The sequence below is a fragment of the Leucoraja erinacea genome, unplaced genomic scaffold, assembly GCF_028641065.1.
Source record: "Leucoraja erinacea ecotype New England unplaced genomic scaffold, Leri_hhj_1 Leri_1671S, whole genome shotgun sequence".
Classification (NCBI taxonomy): Eukaryota; Metazoa; Chordata; class Chondrichthyes; order Rajiformes; family Rajidae; genus Leucoraja; species Leucoraja erinaceus.
This window is the reverse complement of record NW_026575970.1, coordinates 1-21,764: the sequence shown is the minus strand read 5'-3', so window position 1 is coordinate 21,764 and position 21,764 is coordinate 1. Positions and strand designations below refer to the sequence as shown.

General features: G+C 50.9%; 1 protein-coding gene across 3 annotated transcripts; it reads left to right on the top strand.

The window, feature by feature from the left end:
• The first annotated feature begins 1,043 nt into the window (after window positions 1-1,043).
• On the top strand, window positions 1,044-7,866 carry LOC129716099 (zinc finger protein 135-like). Of its 3 annotated transcripts, XM_055665989.1 has the most exons (3): window positions 1,642-2,518; window positions 4,067-5,362; window positions 7,281-7,866. In XM_055665989.1, the coding sequence occupies exons 2-3, from the start codon at window positions 4,237-4,239 to the stop codon at window positions 7,556-7,558; spliced, it is 1,404 nt and encodes a 467-aa protein (XP_055521964.1). In that variant the 5' UTR covers window positions 1,642-2,518; window positions 4,067-4,236; the 3' UTR covers window positions 7,559-7,866. The 3 variants fall into 3 exon arrangements, with proteins under 3 accessions (XP_055521962.1, XP_055521964.1, XP_055521963.1); XM_055665987.1 differs by lacking the exons at window positions 1,642-2,518; window positions 7,281-7,866 and adding an exon at window positions 1,044-1,163 and having other exon boundaries at window positions 4,067-6,982; XM_055665988.1 differs by lacking the exons at window positions 1,642-2,518; window positions 7,281-7,866 and adding an exon at window positions 3,254-3,864 and having other exon boundaries at window positions 4,067-6,982.
• The last annotated feature ends 13,898 nt before the right edge of the window (window positions 7,867-21,764 follow it).

The window sequence follows — 21,764 nt, the reverse complement described above, 5'->3', positions numbered from 1 at the left end:
AGACAGAGAGGGACAGAGAGTGAGAGAGAGACTGAGATGGAGAGAGACAGAGAGAGTTAGAGAGAGATAGACAGAGAAATTGAGAGCGAGATAGATATAGAAACTTATAGAAACGTACAAAATTCTTAAGGGGTTGGACAGGCTAGATGCAGGAAGATTGTTCCCGATGTTGGGGAAGTCCAGGACAAGGGGTCACAGCTTAAGGATAAGGGGGAAATCCTTTAAAACCGAGATGAGAAGAACTTTTTTTACACAGAGAGTGGTGAATCTCTGGAACTCTCTGCCACAGAGGGTAGTCGAGGCCACTTCATTGGCTATATTTAAGAGGGAGTTAGATGTGGCCCTTGTGGCTAAAGGGGATCAGGGGGTATGGAGAGAAGGCAGGTACGGGATACTGAGTTGGATGATCAGCCATGATCATATTGAATGGCGAATGGTGCAGGCTCGAAGGGCCAAATGGCCTCTACTCCTGCACCTAATTTCTATGTTTATATATATATATAGAGAGACAGGGATAGACGGAGACCGAGTGATATAGAGCGACTGTGTCCCGACTCCCCGCTCCCCACAGCGGCGACATGACTCCTCCACCACCGCGGCCGCCCGGCGCCCACCCATCAGCCCCACCCGAGATTGTCGCGGCGGCAGCGGGACCCGGCGCAGGCCCGACTCGAGGCCCAGGCCCGGCTCCCCGAGCTCCGCCAACCCCAGGCCCAGTCACTGTCTCCCGGGTGCGAGGCCGCGGCCTGGATTTCCCCCGCCCCCCGCGCACCGAATCCCCAGCCCGCCCCGCCCGCCCTGATCCACCGGAGCCTCTCACCGCGCCCGGCCCGGCCCGGCCCTCACTCACTCACTCACTCACGGCTCAACCCGCCGCCCGTTGCCCTGGAGACAGAGAGAGAGAGACCGCGCGGGCTGGGGCCTCAGCCCGGAAATGACGTCACGGCCCCGGCCGCCCGTTGCCCCGGAGACGGAGAGAGAGAGAGAGAGAGACAGAGACAGCGGAAATGACGTCACGGCCCCGGCCGCCCGAGAGAGACAGAGAGAGAGAGAGCGGAAATGACGTCACGGCCGTTGCCCCGCAGGCAGAGAGACGAAACAGCGGGGCGGCCTCAGCCCGGAAATGACGCCTCGGCCAAGATGGAGTCGACCAGCACTGGACGGTGAGAACCAAAGATTATGGATCTCCGATTAAAGATTATAGAGAGAGAGGGAGGGGAGAGGGGGAGAGGGGGAGAGAGGGGGGAGGTGAGGAGAGAGGGAGAGAGAGAGGGAGAGGATAGAGGGGAGAGAGATAGAGGGAGAGGAGAGAGGGGGGGGGAGAGGGGGGAGATGGGAGGGGAGGAGGGGTGGGGAGGGAGGAGAGAGAGAGGGGAGGGAGGGGGAGAGAGATCTGAGCGGCTGAGAGGGGCAGGAATAAGGGGAGACGGTCAGAGTGAGGGGGCGAGAGCCTGGGGGTTGGAAAAGGGGTGAAGTGAGTAGCGGGGGGAGGGATTCACGGGGCAGTGGGTTTGGTGCCGAGGGGGATGAATGGATGGAGAGGGGTCAAGTGAGTCAAGGAAGGCGGTAGGGAGCCTGGTGGGGGTTCACTCTGTTTGGGGGTGGGGAGGAGAGGGAGGGAGCAAAGGGGGGTAAGGAGCAGGAGGTGGCAGGGGTAAGGGGCAGGGAGCCACAGGGAGGAGGTCACATTGTTTGGGGGTGGGGAGGATGTTGCAGTTTAGGAAGTCAAACCCGGGCAGGATCTTCACTGTGAATGGCGGGGCACTGGGGGAATGTGTGGAGCCGAGGGATCAAGGAGTGCGGGTACGAGTTGGGCCGCAGGGCCTCTTTCCAACGCTGTATCACTCTATGACTATGACAAAGTGCTGGAGTAACTCAGCAGGTCAGGCAGCATCTGTGGAGAAGATAGACACGAAAAGTGCTGGAATAACTCAGCAGGTCAGGCAGCATCTGTGGAGAAGATAGACACGAAAAGTGCTGGAATAACTCAGCGGGTCAGGCAGTATCTATGGTGAGAAGGAATGGGTAACGTTTTGGGTCGAGACCCTCCTTTGGTTCAATTTAGAGATGCAGCGCGGAAACAACAGGTCTTTCGGCACTTGTAGTCCGCGCCAACCAGCAATCACCCCGTATACTAGCACTATCCTATGCACATTAGGGACAAATTAGCAATTTTGCAGAGGTCAATTAATCTACAACCCTGAACGTCTTTGAAATGTTGGAGGAAACCGGAGCACAAGGAGTAAAAACCCACGCAGGCCAAGGGAACGTACAAACTTCGCACAGACAGCACCTGTAGTCAGGATCAAGCCCAGCTCTCTGGCGGAGAGGCAGGAACTGTACCACTGCGCCAGTGTGCTGCGCCGAATTACATAACGGTTTTCTCCGCCATAAACGCACCCAATGTGTTTTAGTATTGTGTTCAAGAAGGAACTGCAGGTGCTGGAAAATCGAAGGTACACAAAAATGCTGGAGAAACTCAGCGGGTGCAGCCGCATCTATGGAGCGAAGGAAATAGGTACCGTTTCGGGCCGAAACCCTTCTTCAGACTGATAGGGGGTGGCGGGGGGAGGAGGAGGAGCCCGAGGGCTGGGGGATGGGAGGAGATAGCTCGAGGGCTAAGGAAGGGGAGGAGACAGCAAGGGCTAACAAAATTGGGAAAATTCAATGTTTATGCCCCCCGGATGCTGGCTTCCCAAGCAGAATATGAGGTGCTGTTCCTCCAATTTCCGGTGTTGCTCACTGGCAATGGAGGAGACCCAGGACAGAGAGGTCGGATTGGGAAGGGGAGTTGAAGTGCTGAGCCACCGGGAGGTCAGGTAGGTTCTTGCGGACCGAGCGGAGGTGTTCGGCGAAACGATCGCCCAACCTCCGCTTAGTCTCACCGATTTAGATCAGCTGACATCTAGAGTAGCGGATGCAGTAGATGAGGTTGGAGGAGATACAGGTGAACCTCTGTCGTACCTGGAACGACTGCTTGGGTCCTTGAATGGAGTCGAGGGGGGAGGTAAAGGGACAGGTGTTGCATTTCTTGCGGTTGCAACGGAAAGTGCCCGGGGAGGGGGTGGTACAGGAGGGAAGGGAAGAATTGACAAGGGAGTTGCGGAGGGAGCGGTCTTTGCGGAAGGCAGACATAGGGGGAGATGGGAAGATGTGGCGAGTGGTGGGATCACGTTGGAGGTGGCGAAAATGACGTAGGATTACTTGTTGTATGTGACGGCTGGTGGGGTGAAAGGTGAGGACTAGGGGGACTCTGCCCTTGTTGCGAGTGCGGGGATGGGGAGAGAGAGCAGTGTTGCGGGGTATGGAAGAGACCCTGGTGCGAGCCTCATCTATGCTGGAGGAGGGGAATCCCCTTCCCACCCTGCCTCCTGTAAGGACTCCATCCCCATTGGGAATGGGGGATGGAGTCCTTACAGGAGGCAGGGTGGGAAGAAGTGTAGTCCAGATAGCCATGGGAGTCAGTGGGTTTGTAGTGGATGTCGGTCAGAAGTCTATTACCTGCGATGGAGATAGGTCAAGGAATGGTAGGGAAGTGTCGGAAATAGTCCAGGTGTATTTGATTGCCGGATGGAAGTTGGTGGTGAAGTGGATGAAGTCAGTCAGTTGTGTGTGGGTGCAGGAGGTGGCCCCAATGCAGTCGTCGATGTAACGGAGGTAGAGGTCGGGGATGGGGCCCTGGTACGTATTGAACAAGGATTGTTCAACGTACCCGACAAAGAGGCAGGCGTAGCTGGGGTCGTAGGAATCAGCGAGGAGGAGAAAGTCCGAGTTACCGTTTATGCGGCGAGGCTGGGCGTCATCGGTAGGCAGGTGAAGGTTGGCGGCAGCATCGACGTGGAAGTCGGGGAAGGCAGCATCCTGGTGAGTATTGGAGGCGCTCCTCGTGGCCAAGATGGCATCGCGGGACTCGGGCAGGCGCCTGCTGGTGGTCGAATCGCGGGGTGTCGGTAGTGGCCTGGAGGCGGGATATTTTGAGGTCCTTGGTGGAGTTCAGGTGGCCCAGGAATGTTTTAGCATTGTCCTGTTTGCCAGCTTGTTGACCCTATGTGTTCCTCTCCTGCAGGGCTTAGGAGCCGTTGCTATGGAAGCAGAGACGGGGATGTGAGCAGCCAGGGTGCAGGTGAGCCCTCCACCCTCCCCATCTGCTCGGTGTGCGGGCTGAGCTTCGATGGAGGACCACATGACGGGGCACAACAAGGAGAAACGTTATGAGTGCGACGTGTGTGGCAAGGCATGGCAGAGCCCGAGCCAGCTGGAGGTCCACGGCGGGTGCACACGGTAGAACGCCCCTTCAATTGCTCGGAGTGCGGCAAGAGCTTCACCCGCTACAGCAGCCTGCTGCGGCACAACTGCTTGCACTCCGGCGAGAGGCCGTACACCTGCAGTTACTGCAGCAAGAGCTTCTCCCAATCCAGCATCCTGCTGGCGCACCAGTGCATCCACACCGGCGAGCACCCGTACACCTGCGTCCAGTGCGGCAAGGGCTTCACCAACACTGCCAAGCTGCTGGAGCACCAGCGCACCCACTCAGGCGAGCGCCCCTACACCTGTGTCCATTGCGGCAAGGGCTTCACCTACTCCCGCAACCTGCTGGAGCACCAGTGGATCCACACCGGCGAGCGTCCCTATACCTGCGTCCAGTGCGGCAAGAGCTTCACCCACTCCACCAAGCTGCTGGAGCACCAGCGGATCCACACCGGCGAGCGTCCCTACATCTGCACCCAGTGTGGCAAGAGCTTCACCCACTCCAACAACCTGCTGGTGCATCAAGGTACCCACAGCGGCGAGCGCCCCTACACCTGTGTCCAGTGCGGCAAGGGCTTCACTCACTCCAGTAGCCTGCTGAGGCACCAGCGCACCCACACTGGCGAGCGCCCCTATTCCTGTGTCCAGTGTGGCAAGAGCTTCACTCACTCCAGCAGGTTGCTGAGGCACCAGCGCACCCACACTGGCGAGCGCCCCTATTCCTGTGTCCAGTGTGGCAAGAGCTTCACTCACTCCAGCAGCTTGCTGAGGCACCAACGCTCCCACACCGACGAGCGCCCCTATACCTGCGCCCAATGCGGCAAGGGCTTCACCCACTCCAGCAGCTTGCTGAAGCACCAACGCTCCCACACCGGCGAGCGCCCCTACACCTGTGTCCAGTGCGGCAAGGGCTTCATCCACTCAAGCAGCCTGCTAAGGCACCAGCGCACCCACACTGGCGAGCGCCCCTACATCTGTGTCCAGTGCGACAAGGGCTTCACCCACTCCAGCAGCCTGCTGAGGCACCAGCGCACCCACGGTGGCGAGTGCCCCTACACCTGTGTCCAGTGCGGCAAGGGCTTCACCAGATCCGACAGCCTGCTGGGGCACCAGCGCACCCACAGTGGCGAGCATCCCTACACCTGCGCCCAGTGAGGAAAGAGCTTCACCCACTACAGCAGCCAGCTAAGGCACCAGTGCACCAACACCGGCGAGCGCCCCTACACCCAATGGTGGCAAGGGCTTCACCCGCGCCTCCAAGCTGCTGTCCTGTACACAGCCTGTTGTGTGGAGAGCGCTTTGCCATGGCCTCCCACACCCTGTCTCACCAGTGGCCCGCCCTACGACTGCCCGTACTGTGATGAGGCGTTTGACAGCTCGCTGGGGTTCCGGCAGCACCGGTGGGCCCACGCCGGTGAGCAGCTGCTCCCACTGTGACAAGAGAGCATGTGGGCCCTACACAAATGTAGGTGGGACCCCAAAACAAATGTAGATGGGCCCACAAATAGTCAACCGGGTGGCTCCACCACCACTGGCTGCCTCGCCAACAGATTTTTTTCCAGTCACTTACCTTGATGGAGAAGCAATTTTTCTCCGTGTCGTATCTCCGTTCCTCTCTGCGGCCTAACAACGTGGAGTGTTGCATCCTTTCCTGAAGACCGGCCTAGCGCTTCAAGCCGCGGGCGCAGCGCAGAGTTTAACAATGCGTAGCCTGCGATCCTTTGCCGCGAATCACCTGCGATGTGCACCAACCGCGGGGCCTGTGGACTTTAACACCGTGAAGCCCACGGTCTCCGGTAAGAAGAGGTCGACTCGGGAGCTCCATGCTGCGGAGTGTTCCAATCCGCCCGACGCTGGAGTTTCCGTCATCCCGATGCGAAGCCTTCGGACATCGGACCATCGGCAGCAACAACTGCGGAGGGTTCTACCGCCTCGAGCAGAGGAGAAAATACGAGGAAACATAGAAACATAGAAAATAGTTGCAGGAGTAGGTCATTCGGCCCTTTGAGCCTGCACCGCCGTTCAATATGATCATGGCTGATCATCCAACTCAGTATCCCGTACCTGCCTTCTCTCCATACCCCCCTGATCACTTTAGCCACAAGTTCCACATCCAACTCCCTCTTAAATATAGCCAATGAACTGGCCTCAACTACCTTCTGTGGCAGAGGTCCAGAGATTCACCACTCTCTGTGTGAAAAAAGTTTTTCTCATCTCGGTCCGAAAGGACTTCCCCTCTATCCTTAAGCTGTGACCCCTTGTCCTGTACTTCCCCAACATCGAGAACAATCTTCCTGCATCTAGCCTGTCCAACCTCTTAATGGCTAGTTTTCACGGGGCGACTTGACGCAAGATGTAGCCAGAGTGGAGTGGTCGTGGTCTAGCACGATATCACACGATATAACGGGGGTAGAGTAAAGAGTTCCCACGGTACTCGGCAATTCTGTCATTTGTGCGAGTGACTTGTCCGTCTCCCGATCTTTCCCGAATGAACATCGTGGACTGTAGTGTAGTTAATCACTTGGCACAAATGATGTTACTTTGTTGTCACACACTATATTGGTTTTTTTCACCCGAGCTCTTTAATGAGCTGAAGAATAATCTGTTTTTTTAGACAAATGTTGTTTGGTGTGATGCACCTTCTCTCAATATGTGCAAGAAGTCGTCTTTTTATTTTGTCAAATATGAATAAACACTGTATCTCACATTGGCCGTGATGATTGTGTTATTTTATGATCTACTGAGAGGTGAAACTTTCAGTCTGAAGAAACTTTCAGCCCGAAACGCCACCCGTTCCTTCTCTCCAAAGATGCTGCCCTGTCCCGCTGAGTTGCTCCAAGCAACTGGTGTCTATCTTCAAAGGACTGACCAGGACACACACACACACACACACACACACACGCTCGCGCGCGCGTGTGTGTGTGTGTAATGCCTGCTGGTGCATGAGCGCATCCACGCCGGCGAGCGCCCCTATACCTGCACCCAGTGTGGCAAGGGCTTCACCCGCTCCGGCGGCCTGCTGGTGCATCAAGGTACCCACACCGGCGAGCGCCCACATACCTGCGCCCAGTGTGGCAAGCGCTTCACCCACTCCAGCAGCCTACTAAGGCACCATCGCACCCACACAGGCGAGCGCCCCTACACCTGTATCCTGTGCGGCAGGGGCTTCACCAGATCCAGCAGCCTCCTGGAGCACCAGTGCACCCACACCGGCGAACGGCCCTACACCTGTGCCCAGTGCGGCAAGGGCTTCACCCGCTCCACCAAGCTGCTGTCCCACCAGCGGGTGCACGCCGGCGACCAGCTCTAAGACTGCCCGTGCTGTGGTGAGGCGCTTGACAGCTCGCGGGTGTTGCGGCAGCACCGGCGGGCCCAATGACATCAACATTGAATTCTCCAAATGAAGGAGACGTCCCCCATCGTGGGCCATCTCTTCATCATTCCTCTGTCTTCTTCTCGCTGGTGAAAGGCGTCAGGATGAATCCGGAGTCACCGCTTCCCGTCCCGGTCGTTCCCCCTCAACTCCGAATGGTGAGATCTCGCTCCCCACCCTTGGACACCCGCTAGACTCCAGCTGCGGTAAACAAGGACTTTTGCTCGTTAATTAAATAAATGTATTTTTTTAAGCATAACTAGTGTAGGTGGGCCCCAAATAATCAGTCAACCGGGTGGCTACACCAGCAGTGGCTGCCTCGCCAACAGTCTGTCTGTCCCTTCTACTCTTTTTATTATTTTAAGTATGTTTTAGTGTTTTTTGGTTTGTTTGATGTGTATGGGGGGGTGGGGGGGAGCGAATTGGGGGGATATTTTTTCAGTCACTTACCATAACGGAGAAGCGATTTTTCTCCGTGTCGTATCTCCGTTCCTCTCTGCGGCCTAACAACGTGGAGTGTTGCGTCCTTTCCTGAAGACCGGCCCGGCGCTTCAAGCCGCGGGCGCGGCGCGGAGTTTAACACTGCGGAGCCTGCGATCCCTTGTCGCGGATCTCCTGCGAAGAGCTCCGACCGCGGGGTCCTGTGGACTTTAACGCCGTGGAGCCCGCGGTCTCCGGTAAGAAGAGGCCGACTCGGGAGCTCCATGCTACGGGGTGTTCCAATCCTTCCCGACGCCGGAGTTTCCGTCATCCCGACACGACGCCATCGGACAGCGGAGGGTTCAACAGCCGCGACCAGAGGTGAACAAATGAGGAAGATGATGAACTTGAATGTGGAATCCGCTGTGGTGGCTGCATCTGTTAAATGTTATTTTATGTGGCTGTGTGTCTTGTGGCTTTTTATTTAGTACAGCTGTATGGTAACTCAAATATCACTGCACATTAATTGGTACATGTGACAAAAAATTCAAACTTGATAAGGTTTCCTCTAATCTATATTATTCTTTGTTCTCAACATACTACATGTCTGTGTGAGCCAGGCTTGTGTTGGCCACACACGCTACTCACATTTTCTCCCTCGACCGGATACATATTTCCTGTCGCATTTCAACCAATATTTCTCCAGTTATTAACCTTTTAAAACGGCTTCAAAATATTAATGTTTTCAGCGTTCTCCCCCTTACCCCTCTCCCTCCCCCCAGCCCTCTCTCTCTCTCTCCCCCCTCTCTCTCTCTCTCTCCCTCCTCTCTCTCTCTCCCCTCTCTCTCTCTCCTCTCCCTCTCTCTCTCTCCTCTCTCTCTCTCCCTCTCTCTCCCCCTCTCTCTCTCACCCTCTCTCTCTCTCTCCCCCTCTCTCTCTCTCTCCCCCCTCTCTCTCTCTCCCTCCTCTCCCCCTCTCTCCTCCTCTCTCTCTCCCCCTCTCTACTCTCTCTCGTCCTCACCCCCCTCTCTCTCTCTCCACCTCTCTCTCCACCCTTTTTCCCCACGCTCTCTCCTCGCTTCCTCTCCTCCCTCCCTCTCCCCCTCTCTCTCTCTCTCTTCCTCTCTCTCACCCCACTCTCTCTCCCCCTCCTCTCTCTCTCTCCCCCTCTCTCTCTCTCCCCTCTCTCTCTCTCTCCCTCCTCCTTCTCTCTCTCACCTCCTCTCTCTCCCCCCTCTCTCCCTACTCTCTCTCTCTCCCCTCTCTCTCTCTCTCTCCCTCCCCCCCTCTCTCTCTCTCCCCTCCCGCAACCTCCCCACCTCTCCTTTCACCCCACTTTCTGCTCCTCCTCTTCCTTCCCCTCCACCTCCACTCCCACTCTCTCCCCCACTCCCTCCCCCTCCCCCCCCTCTCCCGTGTGTGTGTGGGGTGGTTAGTGTGTGTGTGTGATGCCGCAGGGCCCCTCGCAACCGCGCATTGACGGGACTGGACCCAACGGGTCCCCCTTGGTCTAGTAACTTGTAAAAGTCTGAATGTTCGCTTGTGCGAAATCTTGTTTTCAAACTTGAACTTATTCTTTGATTCACATCTCCACGAAACTCCAACGTGGTAACGGCGAAATGTTTACATATTCTGGTAGCGATTTACATCATCATTTCACAAATCCCTTCATCTGTAAATTATTTCCTGAGTTTTTCCACGTAAACCCCCTGACTCACAGTTAATTTTTTGCCTCCGAACTCGCTGTCCCTGCTCTGGTTTCCATGTTCCATGCCCTTCCTCTCTGCCCCCCCCCCCCTATCTGTCCCAACTTCCTCTCTGCCCCTCCCTCCCTTTCTACCCCTCTATCTCTGCCCCCCCCCCACCGTCTCTGCCCCCACCCTCTAGAGAATCCCCCATTCCTTCCCCCTCTCTCTTTAGCCTTCCCCCTGTACCACTACACTCTCCCCCCTCCACCCTCTGAACCTCTCGCCTTCTAACCCATCTCCCCCCTCCCCCCTCTCCCCCTCTCCCCCCCCGCCCCTCCCCATCTCCTCTACATCCACCTCCCTTTCTCCCCCCCCCCCTACCTCCCCCCCTCTCCTCCACCACCCTACCCCTTCCACCTCCCCCACCCCTGCCCCATCTCTCCCCCTCCACGCTTCCCCCCAACGCCCATCTCCCCATCCCCCACCCCTTCCCCTGTGTGTCCCCCTGTCCCCCCACCTCCCTTCCCCTCCCACTGTGTGTGTGCACGTGTGTGGGGTTTCTCCCCCCGTGTGTGTGTGCACGTGTGTGGGGCGGTTGGTTAGTGTGCATGTGCACGTGTGTGGGGTGGTTAGTGTGCGTGTGTGTGCACGTGTGGGGTGGTTAGTGTGCGTGTGCGCGTGTGTGGGGTGGTTAGTGTGCGTGTGTGTGTGCACGTGTGTGGGGTGGTTAGTGTGCGTGTGTGTGTGCACGTGTGGGGTGGTTAGTGTGCGTGCGTGTGTGTGCACGTGCACGTGTGGGGTGGTTAGTGCGCGTGTGTGTGTGCGCGATGGTTAGTGTGCGTGTGTGACGCCGCAGTACCCCGCAAGTGCGCGTTGAGGGGACTTGAACTTGCTTGAACTTTTTTCTTTGATTCACATCTCCTCGAAAACCCGACGCGGTAACGGTGACATTTTTACATATTTCGGTAGAGATTTCAAAAGTCCCCTCATCTGTAAATTTGATTCATTATCTCCCGAGTTTTTTTACTAAAATTGTTCACCAATCTTAGATCTTTATAAAATCTAACTGCTAAAGCCAACTGGATGACGTCACAATGCCGTTGCTCCTCGCGGGCAGCTGCGCAGAATTGTCAATGCACTGCATGCTGGGCACTGTTTTCCAGGAGTGACGACGTTCTTCTGCAGCTGTATAAGGCTCTGGTAAGGTCACATCTGGAATATTGCGTACAGTTTTGGTCTCCTAATTTGAGGAAGGACATCCTTGTGATTGAGGCAGTGCAGCATAGTTTCACGAGATTGATCCCTGGGATGGCGGGACTGTCATATGAGGAAAGACTGAAAAGACTAGGCTTGTATTCACTGGAGTTTAGAAGGATGAGGGGGATCTTATAGAAACATATAAAATTATAAAAGGACTGGACAAGCTAGATGCAGGAAAAATGTTCCCAATGATGGGCGAGTCAAGAACCAGGAGCCATAGACTTAGAGTAAAGGGGAAACCATTTAAGACTGAGGTGAGAAAAAACGTTTTCACCCAGTGAATTGAGAATTTGTGGAATTCCCTGCAACAGGGCAGTGGAGGCCAAATCACTGGATGGAGAGAGTTAGATAGAACTCTTGGGGATAGTGAAATCAAGGGATATGGGGAGAAGGCAGGCACGGATTATTAATAGGGGACGATCAGCCACGATCGCAATGAATGGCGGTGCTGGCTCGAAGGGCCGAATGGCCTCCTGTACCTATTTTCTATGTTTCTATGGCTCGGGTATCCAGAGAAATGCAGAGAGTCGTGTCCTGTACTAGATCCCTCTTTTTTTTCTCTCCCCTCACAAGATTCCCGGCTTATGTTTCAAGAACATTCTCCTTGCCTGATGTTCCAGGTGCAGCAAGTGAAGTCACCCCCTCCCCCCTCCTCACTCTCCATCCCCACTGTCAAAGGCCTTACTAAAGTCCATATAGACAACATCCACTGCTTTACCCTCGTCAATTTCCCTAGTAACCTCTTCAAAAAATTCAAGAAGATTAGTCAAACATGACCTTCCAGGCACAAATCCATGTTGACTGTTCCCAATCTGACCCTGTTTATCCAGATGCACAAATCCATGTTGACTGTTCCCAATATATATCCAGATTTTATCTCTTTTAAGTATCTTTTCCATTAATTTGCCCACCACTCAAACTAGTCAAACTAACAGGTTTATAATTGCTAGGTTTACTCTTGGAACCCTTTTTAAACAGTGGAACAACATGCGCAGTACGTCAATCCTCGGGGACTATTCCCGTTTCTAATGACATTTGAAATATTTGTCATAGCCCCGGCTATTTCTACACGAACTTCCCTCAATGTCCTAGGGAATATCCTGTCAGGACCTGGAGACTTATCCACTTTTATACTTTTCAAAAGTGTCAGTAATTCTTTTACTTTGAAACTCATAGTATCCATAGCTACTCTACTAGTTTCCCTTGCCTCACATAATTCAATATCCTTCTCCTTGGTGAATACCGAAGAAAATAAATTGTTCAATATCTCCCCCATCTCTTTTGGCTCTGCAGATAGCTGTCCATTCTGTCTCTCCAATGGACCAATTTTATCCCTCGTTATCCTTTTGCTATTAATATAGCTGTAGAAACCCTTTGGATTTACTTTCACCTTACTTGCCAAAGCAACCTCACATCTTTTAGCTTTTCTAATTTCTTTCTTAAGATTCTTTTTACATTCCTTATACTCCTCAAGCACCTCATTTACTTCATGCTGCCTATAATTATTGTATATCTCCCTCTTTTTCCGAACAAGATGTCCAATTTCCCTTGAAAACCAGGGCTCTTTCCAATTTTTACCGTTTCCTTTCAACCGAACAGGAACATAAAGATTCTGTACTCTTAAAATTTCCCCTTTAAATGTCCTCCATTTCTCTTCTACATCCTTCCCATTAAAACAAAATGTCCCAGTTCACTACTTTTAAATCATTTCGCATCTCATCAAAGTTAGCCTTTCTCCAATCAAAAATCTCAACCCTAGGTCCAGTTCTGACCCTCTCCATAATTATATTGAAACTAATGGTATTGTGATCACTGGACCCGAAGTGCTCCCCAACGCATACCTCCGCCACTTGTCCCGTCTCATTTCCTAACAGGAGGTCCAGCACAGCCCCTCCTCTAGTAGGTACCTCTGTATTGCTGCAAAAAACTATCCTGCACACATTTTACAAACTCCAAACCATCCAGCCCATTTATAGAATGTGTTTCCCAGTCTATATGTGGAAAGTTGAAATCTCCCACAATCACTACCTTGTGCTTACTACTAATATCTGCTATCTCCTTACATATTTGCTCTTCCAATTCTCGATCCCCATTTGGCGGTCTATAATACACCCCTATAAGTGTTGCTACACTTTCCCACTTCTCAGTACCACCCAAATAGCCTCCCTAGATGAGCCCTCCAATCTATCCTGCCAAAGCACTGCTGTAATATCTTCCCTGACTAGCAATACAACACCTCCACCTCTTGCCCCTCCAATTCTATCACACCTGAAGCAACGAAATCCTGGAATATTTAGTTTCCAATCACAGCCCTCCTGCAACCATGTTTCACTGATCGCCACAACATCATACTTCCAGGTGTCTATCCAGACTCTAAGCTCATCCACCTTTCTTACAATGCTCCTAGCATTAAAATATGCACATTTAAGAAACCCCCCGCCTCTTATTCTCTGTTTATTTCCTTTTTCTTCTTTCTCCTCTTGTGTCTGAGTGCTTCACTTTTTTGCTTCCTGCCTCCCTTTCTGTCTACTAGCTTTCCCAATTTCAGTCCCTCCCCCCAACCATACTAGTTTAAAGTCTCCCCAGTAGCCTTTGCAAATTTCCCCGCCAGGATATTGGTCCCCCTCGGGTTCAAGTGCAACCCATCCTTTCTCTACAGGTCCCACCTTCCCCAAAAGAAGTCCCAATGATCCAGAAACTTGAATCGATGTTGGGGAAGTCCAGGACAAGTGGTCACAGCTTAAGGATAGAGGGGAAATCCTTTAGAAACGAGATGAGAACAACATTTTTTCACGCAGAGAGTGGTGAATCTCTGGAACTCTCTGCCACAGAAGGTAGTTGAGGCCAGTTCATTGGCTATATTTAAGAGGGAGTTAGATGTGGCCCTTGTGGCTAGAGGGATCAGGGGGTATAGAGAAAAGGCAGGTACGGGATACTGAGTTGGATGATCAGCCATGATCATATTGAATGGCGGTGCAGGCTCGAAGGGGCGAATAGCCCTACTCCTGCACCTATTTTCTATGTTTCTACGAATGGAAGCTAGCCAGGAATATAAAGAAGGACAGTAAAAGCTTATTTCGATATGTTAAGGGATAAAGAGTAACAAAGTCAAATGTGGGTCCCTTATAACCATATACCATATAACAATTACAGCACGGAAACAGGCCATCTCGATCCTTCTAGTCCGTGCCGAACACGTATTCTCCCCTAGTCCCATATACCTGCGCTCAGACCATAACCCTCCATTACTTTCCCATCCATATAAATATCCAATTTATTTTTAGATGATAAAAACGAACCTGCCTCCACCGCTTCCACTGGAAGCTCATTCCACACCGCTACCACTCTCTGAGTAAAGAAGTTCCCCCTCATGTTACCCCTAAACGTCTGTCCCTTAATTCTCGTCATGTCCCCTTGTTTGAATCTTCCCTACTCTCAGTGGGAAAAGCTTATCCACGTCAACTCTGTCTACCCCTCTCATCATTTTAAAGACCTCTATCAAGTCCCCCCTTAACCTTCTGCGCTCCAAAGAATAAAGCACTAACTTGTTCAACCTTTCTCTGTAACTTAGTTGCTGAAACCCAGGCAACATTCTAGTAAATCTCCTCTGTACTCTCTCTATTTTGTTGACGTCCTTCCTATAATTAGGCGAGCAAAATTGTACACCATACTCCAGAATTGGCCTCACCAGTGCCTTGTACAATTTTAACATTACATCCCAACTTCTATACTCAATGCTCTGATTTATAAAGGCCAGCACCCAAAAGCTTTCTTTACCACCCTATCTACATGAGATTCCACTTTCAGGGAACTGTGCACAGTTATTCCCAGATCCCTCTGTTCACCTGCATTCTTCAATTCCCTACCGTTCCGGTAGGCGGCGCGACTCTCGTCAGCAGCGGCCTCTGCAGCCCGTCCGCGTTTTTATTATTTTTTGTCTATGTTTCTATGTAGTTTTTGTTATTTTTTTTTTTGGGGGGGGGGGGGGGGGGGGGGGGGGGGGGGGGGGGGGGGGGGGGGGGGGGGGGGGGAGGGAGGGGGTAACTTTTAAATCTCTCCCTGCACGGGAGACCCGACCTTTTCTTATCGGGTCTCCGTTGTCGTTGGGGCTGCAACAAGGAGCGGCCTCCAACAGGAAGACCGGGGACTCTGGTGCCGACGACTCAACTCACCGTCGCGGAGCTGGCCGAGTCCGGAGCGGGTGGAGCGGTGGTGGAGCGCTGCTGCTGCTGCGGCCTGACCTCCGGAGATTCAGAGGCTGCAACTGCGGGTCTGGCGTACGGCGGCACTGGGAGCCCGCGGGTCCCTGGAGGGATACCGCTTTTCAGGGTCCCTGCAACGGCGACTTCTCCCGCCCGAGTTGCGGAGTTGAAGAGCTCCTGGAGCGGGGCCTGACATCACCGCCCCGCGCGGCATGGAATGGCCGCGGGACTCTGCGAGCGCACGCCGGGGGCTCTAACACCAAGACCCGGTGTGCGACCTCGCACCACCCGGCGTGGTTTTAATGGCCGCGGGACAATCGCCATCGCCAGCCGGGGGCTTTGACTTTGGCTCTGACATCAGGGGGGGGAGAGTGCAGTGGAGAGATACGTTTTTTTGGCCTTCCATCACAGCGATGTGATGGATGTTTATGTAAATTATGTTGTGTCTTGGGTCTATTTGTTTGTAATGTATGGCTGCAGAAACGGCATTTTGTTTGGACCTCAAGGGGTCCAAATGACAATTAAATTGAATCTTGATCTTGAATCTTGATCTTGATTTACCATGTACTTCCTATTTTGATTTGTCCTGCCAAGATGCAGCACCTCACACTTATCAGCATTAAACTCCATCTGACATCTTTCAGCCCACTCTTCCAACTGGCATAAATCCCTCTGTTGACTTTGAAAATCTATTTCTTGAAGGCAGACACGGGTGAAATTATTATGGGCAACAAGGAAATGGCAGAAGAGTTGAATAGGTACTTCGGATCTGTCTTCACTAAGAAATACACAAACAATCACCCAGATGTACTGAAGGACAGAGGATCTGAGGGGGTAGAGGAACTGAAATACATTTTCATTAGGCGAGAAATAGTATTGGGTAGGCTAATGGGACTGAAGGATGATAAATCCTCTTGGCTTGATGGTCTGCATCCCAGGGTCCTCAGGGAGGTGGCTCTATAAATAGTGGATGCATTGGTGATCATATTCCAATGTTCAATTGATTCAGGATCAGTTCCTGTGGATTGGAGGATAGCTAATGTCATCCCACTTTTCAAGAAAGGAACGAGAGAGAAAACGGGGAATTACAGACCAATCAGCCTGATTAAGTGGTGGGAAAAGATGCTGCAGTCAATTATTAAAGAGGTAATAATGGGGCATTTGGATTGCAGTAAAATGATTAGTCCAAGTCAGCATGGATTTATGAAAGGGAAATCATGCTTGACTAATCTTCTGGAATTTTTTGAGGATGTGACAAGTAAAATGGATGAAGGTGTGCCAGTGCATGTAGTGTATCTAGACTTTCAGAAAGCCTTTGATAAGGTCCCGCATGGGAGACTGGTGACTAAAATTAGAGCACATGGTATTGTGGGTAGGGTGTTGACATGGATAGAAAATTGGTTGGCAGACCGGAAGCAAAGAGTAGGAGTGAACGGGTCCTTTTCGGAATGGCAGGCAGTGGTGAGTGGAGTGCCGCAAGGCTCGGTGTTGGGGCCGCAACTGTTTACCATATATATTAATGATTTGGAAGAGGGAATTTGGAACAACACTGGCAAGTTTGCGGATGACACAAAGCTGGGTGGCAGTGTGAACTGTGAAGAGGATGTTAGGAGGTTGCAGGGTGACCTGGACAGGTTGAGTGAGTGGGCAGATGTGTGGCAGACGCAGTATAATATAGATAAATGTGAGGTTATCCACTTTGGCGGCAAAAACAAGGAGGCAGATTATTATCTCAATGGGGTTAGGTTAGGTAAGGGGGAGGTGCAGCGAGACCTGGGTGTCCTTGTACACCAGTCACTGAAAGTTGGCTTACAGGTACAGCAGGCAGTGAAGAAAGCTAATGGAATGTTGGCCTTCATAACAAGAGGATTTCAGTATAGGAGTAAAGAGGTTCTTCTGCAGTTGTATAGGGCTCTGGTGAGACCACATTAAGAGTATTGTGTACAGTTTTGGTCTCCTAATTTGTGGAAGGACATCCTTGTGATTGAGGCAGTGCAGCGTAGGTTCACAAGATTGATCCCTTGGATAGCGGGACTGTCATATGAGGAAAGATTGAAAAGACTAGGCTTGTATTCACTGGAGTTTAGAAGGATGAGGGGATATCTTATAGAAACATGTAACATTATAAAAGGACTGGACAAGCTAGATGCAGGAAAAATGTTTCCAATGTTGGACGAGTCCAGAACCAGGGGCCAGAGTCTTAGATTAAAGAGGATTTAAGACTGATGTGAGAAAAAACTTTTTCACCCAGAGAGCTGTGAATTTATGGAATTCCCTGCCACAGAGGGTAGTGGAGGCCAAGTCACTGGATGGATTTAAGATAGAGTTAGATAGAGCTCTAGGGGCTAGTGGAGTCAAGGGATATGGGGAGAAGGCAGGTACGGGTTATTGGTAGGGGACGATCAGCCATGATCACAATGAATGGCGGCGCTGGCTCGAAGGGCCGAATGGCCTCCTCTTGCATCCTGTTTTCTATGTTACAATGTTAATATACTCAGCAGGTCCGATAGCATCTGTGGACAATCCCAGTTCTGACATTGGGTCTTCCACTGTATCGCATTGACCTAATATGCGGGATGTACCGAGTTTCCTGTATTTTCATTATTGAATGCATTTTGTCATTTTTTTAAAACTCTGCATGAAACATGCCAAGCAATCGCACAAGATCCCAAACAATAATGCAACAACACAACCAGATAATATGTTAAGCTATCTGGTTGTCAAAGCATACAATAGGCATGTTACAAAACTTACCTTCAGTGGCGCTGCAGTTCTGCCACTGGCCGTGTGCGCGACTTTGGCGCCTTTGAGGGCGGGATTAAAATGCCATTATCTCCTGCCTGTCCGAGATGTATTTTCTCGGGCTGCTACCTAATGCTGAAAATTCGTTCCGACTGCTGTTCTCGGAATTAAAAAAAAAAGTGGGACAATTTCAGCGCTGGAGTAAAATTAAAAAGTGACTTCTAACGCAGGCAACGAAACAGATCTCACGTACGGGACAAAGCAAGGTAAGTCGTTTATTTTACATATAAACTTGCTTCTTAGGATGACTTTAATCAAAATTTCACATTGCGAAAATGTGATTTGGGCCCTATACGAACCGGCAGTGTTTTTCCTGCTGATATGGGGTTTAAATTCACCGCATACCACAACGTTCCAATCGATCGCGTTCGACAACAAACCACTCGCAAGATGATTAAAATGGCCATTCATTTACGGCAATTAAACACTAAATTCCTTCCATTTAGCCTGTCAATTCATGACAATTTAATTAAAAATCATGTTATATTGTGAATTCATGTGTGAATGTTATTTGGACATTTAGGCTATTTACAAATGTTAGCCTTTTCTTAAGAAATTGATAGATGTTTGGATTTTTAGATCTAGTAATTGAATTTTGTAATTAGCTACAATTAGGTAACTAACTATTTATATGCTTTAATTTCAGGTCATCCAAGTAAGATTGTTTCATATTTGTTTCAGAATGCTTCAATCTATAATAGAAACATAGAAACATAGAAAATAAATGCAGGAGTAGGCCATTCGGCCCTTCGAGCCTGCACTGCCATTCAATACGATCATGGCTGATCATCCAACTCAGTATCCTGTACCTGCCTTCTCTCCATACCCCCTGATACCTTTAGCCACAAGGGCCACATCTAACTCCCTCTTAAATATAGCCAATGTACTGGCCTCAACTACCTTCTGTGGCAGATAATTTCAGAGAATCCCCTCTCTCTCTGTGAAAATGTTTTTCTCATCTCGGTCGTAAAAGATTCCCCCCTTATCCTTAAACTGTGACCCCGTGTTCTGGACTTCCCCAACATCGGGAACAATCTTCCTGCATCTAGCCTGTCCAACCCCTTAAGAATTTTGTAAGTTTCTATAAATCCCCCCTCAATCTTCTAAATTCTAGCGAGTACAAACCGAATCTATCCAGCCTTTCTTCATATGAAAGTTCTGACATCCCAGGAATCAATCTGGTAACTGAAAATTTCTTTCAGTTCTCTTAATTTTTAAGAAAGTTATGGGCTTTTGACTGTCCTCGATCACAGCTTTTTAGTTAAGTCAATGGAAAAGCAATAGGGAACAAGATGCTAATTTCAAAGTATGAAAATAGCCATAACCTTTTTAATACTGAAGATATGAAAGTGAATTAGGTGTCAAATTAAACTTTTTATGCTTTATCTGATGGGATCTCCCAAACCAATCTCCCCACCTCTCCCAATCGACACCACCTATGATGCACGTTGAATGCACTATGGGAACTTCACTCGTCCCTCTGCAGGAACTATACATCAGGAGGTTCTGCAGAGCCGATAAGATTATGGGAGACCCCTTCCACCCCTGCAACAAACTGTTCCAGCTGCTATGTTCAGGCAAATGCTTCCGTTGCCATGCTGTGAGAATGGAGAGGTTGAGAAGGAGTTTCTTCCCGGAGGCTATGAGGACTGTAAACTCCTATCTCACCAGGGACTAACTTTACTGTACCAGTTTACTGCTTTTTAAAAAATTGCTGTGGTTTTATTCCCCTTTTTCCTTCCGCCAGCAATATTTAATATGTAAAAGAATATGTGATTCTGTTCCATTCTGTTTGTAGTTTGTCTGGTTGTTTGTTTGTTTTTTTGCACAAAGTCTACGAGCATTGCCACTTTAAAACCCAAAAGTTGGAAAGCATGTACGACAAGATTAACTAAAATGGTGTTACGATGATGTGATCAGGCTATTAAATGTACACTTTATATGCTGAGGAGGTAATCCCGATCTCCCAATCTACCTTATTGTGGCAGTTGCACTTTCTATATCAGCATATTATCAGGTCAGGTCGGGGGGAGTTCCCCCTGCCATGTAATCCCGTGCTACCTGCTCCATGGTCAGATAGTCGGCGACTAAACTGTCTCCCCCATCTGGTTTGCTAGATGAGGAGGGGGCTGTGGAACCACAGCAGGACCAAAACAAGACCTGTCAAAGGGCGGGAGAGCTTCGAGCCACCCAGCGGCCATTCAGTAGAAGTTGCAATCACTGTCGTATATAGCAGTGTAAGGAATGATGATAAAGCACACACACCAAAATCCTATTCTTCCAGCGGGCGGAAGTCCGCAGGCGGAACTGGAGGACAGAGATGTGTGACAAGAGGGAGTAGGCATTCAGCCCTTTGAGCCAGCACACCATTTCAATAAGATCATGGCTGATCATCCACAATCAGTACCCCGTTCCTGCCTCCTCTCCATATCCCTTAACTCCGCTATCCTTAAGAGCTTTATCTAACTCTCTTGAAAGCATCCAGAGAACCAGCCTCCACCGCCCCCTGAGGCAGATAATTCCACAGACTCACAACTCTCTGTCTCTCGCGTGTCCAAACCCGTAATAATCTTATTTGTGTCAATAGGATCCCCTCTCATCCTAAATTCCAGAGTATGCAAGCCCAGCCGCTCCACTCTCTCAGCATATGACAGTCCTGCCATCCCGGGAATTAACCTCATGAACCTACACCGTGAACCTACACCGTAAACCTACTCCCTCAATAGCAATAATGTTTTTCTTCAAGTTGGACCGTCCCTCACTGTGTCCGTCCGTCACCGTTCCCGTCGGAAACCAGCGCCACTGCGTCGCTAATGTCTTCAACGATGATGAATGAATGAATATTGTCTTCGGCAGCACCATTCATTTATTTTTACACTACTTGTGTCTAGTGTGATTGTTATGAGTGTTAAACAATAATAATCATTTTCACTGGTTCTCGGTTCATGTGTCAATTATACACCAATGCCAAGTTATGTGCATAAGATTATTTAAGTTTCTGATATAGAGGGGCATCACTTTTCCACAGCTGTCTGAGACGGGGGGGAGCTGGGAGAGTGACCTCACGATTCTGGGGCGGGGTTAGGGGCCGGGCTGTCCGGGACTGGGGAGCGGAGTGAAGGGCCCCACCATCCATGGTGGGGGAGCAGTGTAAGAGACCCCATTGTCCTGGCGGGGATAGTGACCCCACTGTCCGGGTCGGGCCGAAGGATCGCGTCATCCAAGACAGGGGAGGGGGGGAAGAGACCACGCTGTTAGGGGCGGAGGACCGTTGAGAGGGGCCACGCCGCCCAGGGCGGAGGACTGGGGAAATGGGGCGGAGGACTGCGGAGTGGGACCTCGCTGGCCGGGGCGGGGGACCAGGGAGAGCGCCCCCCACGACAGCAGATTCCCATTGATGAGTAGGTTTCCGCCGGTCCAGAGTGGACGGGTCTGATCTTGGGGAGTGACTTACAACCTTAAAAAGAAGGCAAATCAAACTCAAGAGGCCAAGTGTCATATTCCTGCTCCTAATATGTTCATTCATTGTTCCAAATAAACCTAATTTCCAGAGCTTCCCAGACTATGTTTTATCCCATCTTATTTCCTGGATAGACACTTTGCCATTAGCGCTGTCTCCAACGTATATTTGTTCCGTTATTTTGGGGGTTTGATTGATTGATTGATAAGGCAAGCATGTATTTGAGGGACTGAATCAGTCTGAAGAAGGGTCTTGACCTGAAACGTCACCCATTTAAAAAAAATGAATCTGTATATTTACAGTCCTTTATC